At 41.4% G+C, this 7,797-nt stretch overlaps 5 protein-coding genes across 5 annotated transcripts; all 5 read right to left on the bottom strand.

The window, feature by feature from the left end:
- On the bottom strand, positions 1-849 carry TM35_001001060 (uncharacterized protein; the record flags this gene model as incomplete). Its single annotated transcript, XM_029031598.1, has 1 exon — positions 1-849. A coding segment is annotated over one exon (849 nt), but the record flags the coding sequence as incomplete, so codon positions are not given.
- Positions 850-1,634: 785 nt separating this feature from the next.
- On the bottom strand, positions 1,635-2,732 carry TM35_001001050 (uncharacterized protein; the record flags this gene model as incomplete). The annotated part of the gene is made up of 1 exon (XM_029031597.1): positions 1,635-2,732. The coding sequence occupies one exon, from the start codon at positions 2,730-2,732 to the stop codon at positions 1,635-1,637; it is 1,098 nt and encodes a 365-aa protein (XP_028877109.1).
- Positions 2,733-3,307: 575 nt separating this feature from the next.
- TM35_001001040 (uncharacterized protein) lies at positions 3,308-4,210 on the bottom strand (the record flags this gene model as incomplete). Its single annotated transcript, XM_029031596.1, has 1 exon — positions 3,308-4,210. The coding sequence occupies one exon, from the start codon at positions 4,208-4,210 to the stop codon at positions 3,308-3,310; it is 903 nt and encodes a 300-aa protein (XP_028877108.1).
- Positions 4,211-5,242: 1,032 nt separating this feature from the next.
- TM35_001001030 (uncharacterized protein) lies at positions 5,243-6,205 on the bottom strand (the record flags this gene model as incomplete). The annotated part of the gene is made up of 1 exon (XM_029031595.1): positions 5,243-6,205. The coding sequence occupies one exon, from the start codon at positions 6,203-6,205 to the stop codon at positions 5,243-5,245; it is 963 nt and encodes a 320-aa protein (XP_028877107.1).
- An 881-nt stretch (positions 6,206-7,086) lies between these two features.
- On the bottom strand, positions 7,087-7,392 carry TM35_001001020 (uncharacterized protein; the record flags this gene model as incomplete). The annotated part of the gene is made up of 1 exon (XM_029031594.1): positions 7,087-7,392. The coding sequence occupies one exon, from the start codon at positions 7,390-7,392 to the stop codon at positions 7,087-7,089; it is 306 nt and encodes a 101-aa protein (XP_028877106.1).
- Between the last annotated feature and the right edge of the window lie 405 nt (positions 7,393-7,797).

Here is a 7,797-nt window from a genome sequence, read left to right as displayed (position 1 = left end):
CAGTGTAACCACAATCAGTAGTGGTACACGCACCCACACAGAACTGCTGATACTGCTGCTGCTGTCTGCATCACCCTTCTTGTTGTTTGTGAGTTCAGGAGGAAGTGTTGTTGTTGTTGTGTTCTCTGTGTTTTGTGAATCAGTGGATTCTTTTTGTGATTGAGATGTGAGGTCGCTTAATGGCTTTCTATTTTCGTGTGATCCAGATTCTTGTACAGAAGAAGCTTCACCTGGTTTAGCTTCTTGTGATGGTTTTAATGCCTCCTGCGTGGCATTTCCCAGTTGTTTCTGTCTTTCCCCTTCTTCTCCGTTAACATGAGAATCACTTTGTTCGTGGGAATTTTGTTGTTGAGAAACGCCTTTGTTTCCCTCAGGAGAACCCTTAGCACCCGACGAAGGAGCTTTGTGAGATTCAGAAAGACTTGAGTCAACTTCTTCTTCAGCAGAATGGGATCGAGAAGCAGCAACAGCACCCTCGAGGTCATTGGTTCGTGCTAACGTATTATCGTCACGGTTCTGCGGTGATGGCGCATCCTTTTTACCCCCTTTCAAGAGACCATCACCACCACCAGCAACATCGTCTCGTCGAGAAGGTAGTTCCTCTCCTGTATCATGTTTTACTTGCGAAGATTCTCCAATTGAATCTACCTGTGGAGACTCACAATCAGGCTGACCATCTTTACACGTTTTGTTACGTTCAAGGGAAGTCTCCGTCTCTGGAGGCTGTTCATCAGTCCTTTTCAGAGGATCAGGTGGGGCAATTGGAGCACTCGCCTCAGCCGTCACAGACAAACAAAAAATGATCAGAAACAAGAACAGCAAACACGGAATACGACAGACTAGCTTCATGGCAAAAAATATTTTTTGCTGTTTTAGGTATCTAAAATGAGAAAATAAAAGGAAGAAAATACAAAAGAGAGAGAACTTATGGAAGAAATTACAAGAAAAATACAAACCACAAAAAAAAGGCATCAGTGTAAGCAAGTACTAGTCCAATAAAGGGACAAACGCACACACACCCAAGCAAATTGAAGAAAACAAATGTGAACAGGACCAAGCGAAACATCAAACATACGAACCAGAGAACTAAAGGTGTGCTTGAGTTCATACACAATTCTAAACGTAAATACGCAACTGTTATTTATTCTCCCTCTGTAGAAAGCAGAATACCATAACGGTGCTGGAAAAAAAAACATAATGACCCAGCCAACCACAGAAACAAACAAACAGATATTGACCATTAGCCCAATTTACACAGTAAACACAGAAATACACACCAACTATGGGTGTAAGTCTATATGTCTATACAAGCAATTATAAAAATGTATCTGTTATTATTATTTCATTTTCCCTCACTGCAAAAAAGCAGTTCATCATCATCATAGTGCAAGCCCAGGTGCACACACACAGAGAGAGTCTCCAAGAACACACACACACAATGGAGTAGCAATAATAATTATTATAGGACAAACATAGAGAGAGCAAAAACACACACAAAACACATTAACATTAAGAAACAAAAAAAGAAAAGAAAATCCCAACAGGTGGAAGATTAGTTGGACCGTAGAGATGTATGCAAAAAAAGAAAAAAAACAAAGGATGACCTGAGTCACACCACCACCACACCACTACAATCAGCACACAAGAATACAGGCCAGTGTAACCACAATCAGTAGTGGCACACGCACCCATACAGAACTGCTGATACTGATGCTGTTGTCTGCATCACCCTTCTTGTTGTTTGTGAGTTCAGGAGGAAGTGTTGTTGTTGTTGTGGTGGTGGTGGTAGTGGAGTTCTCACTGTTTGAGTCATCCTCTGCAGGTTTTGTAACAGCAGTTTCACTCTCATCCTGACGAGTACCGGTTTTATCCGTGGATGAACTGCTAGAGGAGGCGTCACCTGTATTCTGGGATGGAGTAACAGAAGTCTCCTGACTGTCAGTAGCGGCTGGTCCTGTTGCTGTTGTGGTCTCTCCATTTTGTGCATCATGACTATTTCTCACTTCCTGCTGTTGCGATGGTGATTTCGCTGGTTGTGAAGATCCACCATCCCCATTATTGGATTCATCTTTAGCTGGTGTTGGGCCATCTCCACTGGGCACCCGTGATCTATCACCATCATGAACAGGTAGTGGAGTATCAAGAGCAGGAGCAGCAACAGGAGGATGGGGACTCGCAGCTGGTGGTTCCGTAAGTTCAGAAGAAACTTCATTTCTGTTCAGATCTGAAGAAACTAAAGTGTCTCTGCTTTCTTTTGCTCTTAATGGATCCGAGATCTCTTCTACAGCCACACCTTGTGTATCAGCACGATGATCTGTTTGTCCTTCTTGCAATTCAACTTTATTCTTTTCCTGTAACTGCTTATGTCCATGCGCACCAAGTGAGCTGTCAGTACCATTGGGTTGAAGGGCACCAGGAGAACCCAAATCACCAGCACCTTTAGAATTCGGAGAATCAGGTGTTCTCTCTTTTCCCAACTTCTCTTTCTCCCTTTCCTCAGTTTTGTGAGGAGAGTCTTCCTCTTCCTCCTTCTCTTCCTCATCCCCTTCCACTATCAATTCGACATCCGCAGGAATAGCATGACGAACAAGAGAAGGAACACCAACAGTGGAAGGTTTAATAAGGGCATCAGAAGCTTTAGGACTATCAGCCCATACTAACCCACAGGCACAACAGAGTGCAAGAGTTAATAAACAGAGCAGGTAACACCTCACCATTACAGCCTTTGTCATTTTTGCTTGTGTTGTTGTTGTTTACTTCAATAGACTAATACAAGAAAAAATAAGGAGAAAAAAAATAAGATGGAAACAAACAAACATACAAGAGTACAACAAATATTCACAGTGGAAAAGAGAGAGAAGCATCAACTACACAGCAAGCAGCAAAAAGGAATAGCCTGCTTGTATGAAAATAATATGTATCCATTAATCGAAAAAAAAAGAAAAGACCACACAATACCCAAATAAGAGAGCGCCAAACACACACACAATACCCCACGGCTCTAGTTTATGTATATTAAATAACTGCACACACATACGCATGTCTATATTTAGAATAAATGTATACCGTCAGTGAGCAGAACAGCCCAGTTTTCTACAAACACACAACGGGAAAAGCAAGTAATGGAATTATTAGAAAAAAGAACACACACACACACACACACACAAAAGAAAAAAAAAAGAAATTCGAATTAAAAGATAATGTTGGTAAACAGATTATTAGGTTATTCACCCATGGGGGATGTACGCAATTATCATTATATTAGTATAACCATTATTATTATTTGACCTCAAGTGAGTTCCACTGTTCAGTACAGGGTAGCGGAGAACATCACAGCCACAATCAACAGCGGTGCTGCAGTGCGCATCCACACAGGACTGACACTGCTGTCAACATTCGCCTTCTTCTGTACAGTGGAACCGACGTTGGTGTTAATCTCCGCGTTAGGTACTGAAGGAATTGATGTTGTGGTTGTTGCTTCGCTGACAGTGTTCTCGGGGCTTGGCAGAGTAGTGGAATTGGTTTCTTGTAAAGTTGTATTCGTAGTGACACCAGCTTCTGTTGGTGATTGCTGGGCAGCATTGGGGTTGACAGGTGTACTGTTATCAGTTGGGTTATTCGACGATTCATCGTTACCTTGTGATGCTGCAGTAGACTCTTCTCCTTGTCTCTCTGTTGTCGACATACTTTCTCCTTTTGCATTTTCAGCATTACCCCCATCTCTGTTGTGATTACCAGAAGCAACCCCTTGTGGTCCTGTAACAACATCATTTTCTGGGGCACCGAGATTGAGACCACTGTCTTGAGTTTTACCTCGCGATAGAGCCTCATTATCAGTTTCTCCACCGGGGTGACTTGCTGTTTCTGGTTCTGTCGATAAAGCCGGGGACCTCCCATCGACTTTCAAAGGAAAACCTTGCGATGTACCACTTCCTTTTGCTGCTCCAGGAAATTCCTCCCATTCCGCATGACCATTCTTACCGTAAGCTTTGTCCATCCCCGTCAATGACTTGCCTTGTTGAGTACAAGTACCGGTAGTAACACCACCACTGCAAACAGGAGTACCTTGAAGAAGAATCTTTGTCTCACTCTCCGTATCAGGGACTTGGTCGGAAAGATCGGCTGCAGGCACTTCTTCAGCGAGGACGTGCACACACGCACATGAGAGAAGGAGAGCGAGGATACACAGCACGTAGCGCATCATTACCATTACAAAACTTTTTGTAGTAGTCTTACTTCAATTGCTTACAGAAAAAAAACAAAACCTAATAGAAAAACCAGAAACAAAGTAAATCAATGTACACAAGAAAATAAGAACACACACCAAATCAAACATCAATCAATAATTACAGCAGAAGCACCCAGATAACAGAAAGGTACAACCATAACTCATATAATACCCAAATTAAAGTAAAAACCCACACAGTACCCAATAACAAACAGATAATCCCAATAAACCCTCAAAAGAAAAAAAGAAATTAAAGAGTGCAACCATCAAAAGAGTAAAGCACAGAAATACATCAAAATGCCTCTTTCTGGTCGAATAAAGCACAATTACAAATATACTTATGTATTCTTTATCATTATTTTTTCTCCACTCAAAACACTTCAACACACAACAATGCAGGAAAAAGCACACAGCGCCCAAACAAAGAAAACGTGAACAAAAACAAAAATTAAGAACAGGACCAACCGCACAAAAATAACTCACAGACCACTGAGTATGCTGGTGTGTTCAAGCACATAAGAATAAAATTGTATTAACTACTATTTTTTTCTTACCTCAGCATAAAGCAGTCTACCACAAAAACCGTGCAGGGGAAAGCACACAATGACCCAGCAAACCACAAGCAAAGAAAGAATCATGTATTAATCATTAGCCCAACGTATCCAGTAAACACAAGAAATACACCAACTATGGGTGTAAGCCTATATGTGTATATACGTAATTATAAATATAAAGATTCATCTGTTATTATTATTTTTTCCTCTCACTACAAAAAACAGTTTATCATCATCATTACAGTGCAAAGCCCAGGCACACACACAATGGAGTAGCAATAATAATAATTATAGGATAAACATAGAGAGAGAACAAAAACACACACAAAACACATTAACATTAAGAAAAACAAAAAAGATAAAATCCCAACAGGTGAAAGATTAGTTAGACTGTAGTGTGGATGTATGCAAGAAAAGAAAAGAAAACAAAGGATGACCCCTGAGTCACACCACTACACAATCAGCCCACAAGAATACAGGCCAGTGTAACCACAATCAGTAGTGGTACACGCACCCATACAGAAATGCTGATACTGCTGCTGCTGTCTGCATCACCCTTCTTGTTGTTTGTGAGTTCAGGAGGAAGTGTAGTAGTAGTAGTAGTGGTAGTAGTAGTAGTAGTAGTAGTAGTGGTTGTATTTCCTGTAACACCTGTGTTGTTTGTAGACTCATTCTGTGAACCAGTGTCATCACTCCCAGAAGATGTTCCGCCGGTATTATCTGTAACTGAACTGCTGGAAGTGTCAGAAGGAGAAGAAGGTTGTGTAACGGTAGCTTCTTGTGCGTTTGTATTGCCCTGTGCATCACTTGTGCCTTCTGTAACATTACCCGTCTGAATACTCTGTTCGTTTCCAGGTGTTTGCACATTATCCGTACCATTGGGGTTTTCTGAGGTACCAGGGCTTACTGTTGTTGGTTCACTGTCAGTGTGCCCTCTGCTCCCTTCTACAGCTCCTTGTCCACGGCTTACTTGTTCTTCCACACCTCGCGAACCTTCATCATCTCCTTCTTTCTTTTCTCCCTTCAGTGGAGATGAATTCTCTCTTTTTTCTACAAGAGAACCACCCTGATCACCAGGCGAACCATTAGATGAACCTGTAGGCGTAGATCTAGTACCGTGACTAGGTATCTCTGAATTTGGACCTTGAGGAGTTCTACTGATAACATCTGCTTGGTTTCCACTTAATGAACGTTCTTGAGGCGAGTCCTGCGTGGTGTTTGGTTTGCAGGCTTTTCCCGTCGTTTTACCTTCGGCACCACATGTTTCCAGAGTTTCTTCTTGCGCATCTTCTGAATGAGGAACATCATCCCGGATCTGTAAAGCAGCATCACCAACTCCAGTAGCATCACCTCCTTCAGCAGAGAGTACACATCCGCAGACACAACAGAATGAGAGAACCAACACACAGAGCACGTGGCGCATTGTCAGCAGAACAGTTGTTGTTATTATTATCTGGTGGCACTACTCTGAGCAAATAAAAATAAGAGAAAACAAACACCAACAAAAGGAAATCATTGCTCAACATCAAGAAATATATAGAAGCACACATAGAAAACAAACATAAAGCCATAACAATCACTCAGAAAGTGTCCAATTAAAGAAACAAAACACACAATACCCAATGCTAAACAGACACTCTCAATAAAAACGGAAGAGAAACAATGATTTAATAATTTATACGTACGACCAAACAAGAGAAGAAAATACACCACAATATAGCTCTTCATTCGTTGGTCAACATAGCAAAACATCTACTTCTGTGTAACAGTTATTATTATTTTCCTATTCTGAACAAAACAGAATACCAAAACCGTGCAGGGCAAAAAACACAACGCCTCCAATACACCACGCAAGCAAAAAACAAAAGTATTAACCATTAGCCCAATTTACACAGTAAACACAGAAATATACACCAACTATGGGTGTAAGTCTATATGTCTATACAAGCAATTATAAAAATGTATCTGTTATTATTATTTCTTTTTCTCCCACTAGAAAAAAAACAGTTCATCATCATCATCACAGTGCAAGCCCAGGCACACGCACAAAGAGAGTCTCCAATAACACACACACACAAAAACAAAAGAAAAGATATTCCAATTAAAAGAGAAAGCTGGTAAACAGATTATTAGTTCATTCACCCATAGCGGATATAAGCAATTATGATTATGTTAGTTTAACCATTATTATTATTTGCCTCAAGTGAGTCCCACCACACAATCAGCACACAAGAATACAGGCCAGTGTAACCACAATCAGTAGTGGCACACGCACCCACACAGAACTGCTGATACTGCTGCTGTCTAAATCACCCTTCTTGTTGTTTGCAGGCTCAGGAGGAAGTGTTGTTGTTGTGGTGGTGGTGATGGTGGTGATTGATTCCTCATTAGTATTGGGTGTAGTGCCATTCTCAGGTTCAGATTCTTTGTCTGTACTTCCTTGAATCTGTACAGCACTACTGTTGCCTGCATCGTTAGTACCTTGCGTACTATTCTCGTTGGGGGAAGTTGGTGCATTTTCAGACTTATTTTCTTCACTATTGGCATTGGGTTCTTCTGCAGTGAGAGAGCCAACAGTATTCTGTTCACTGCCAGAATTGGATCCACCATTATTTCCTGATTCCGGTCTCGCAACTACTTGTTCATTTTCCTGTGAAACCGCTTTACCTCCAGCTTGAGTTTGATCGTTCTGATTTGCTGATGGAGAAGGGGCTCCATCCTTTCTCTCTCCTGTTACTGGTTGTGATGAAGTACCAGGTTGAAGACAAGACTGAGTACTATTTCCTGGCAGTTGAGTTTATGAAGTGCTCTGAGGACCAACGGGACCTTGATCTTCGTTAAGTTCCGATTTATCCTGAGTATCTAACAGTTTTTTTTTAGAGAGATCTTCTTCAGCAGAATCTGGCAATTTTTGTGCGATCATTCTTTCTTCTCTACCACTTCCTCCAGCACCATCAGCACCACCAGCCTGTCGAGCCCCATGGTTCAAAGTACCACCACCTTCAGGTGCAGGAT

Source organism: Trypanosoma theileri (assembly GCF_002087225.1).
Source record: "Trypanosoma theileri isolate Edinburgh chromosome Unknown TM35_Tth_100_V1, whole genome shotgun sequence".
Classification (NCBI taxonomy): Eukaryota; Euglenozoa; class Kinetoplastea; order Trypanosomatida; family Trypanosomatidae; genus Trypanosoma; species Trypanosoma theileri.
The sequence above is the reverse complement of the archived record's forward strand: the minus strand, read 5'-3'. Positions and strand labels throughout refer to the sequence as shown.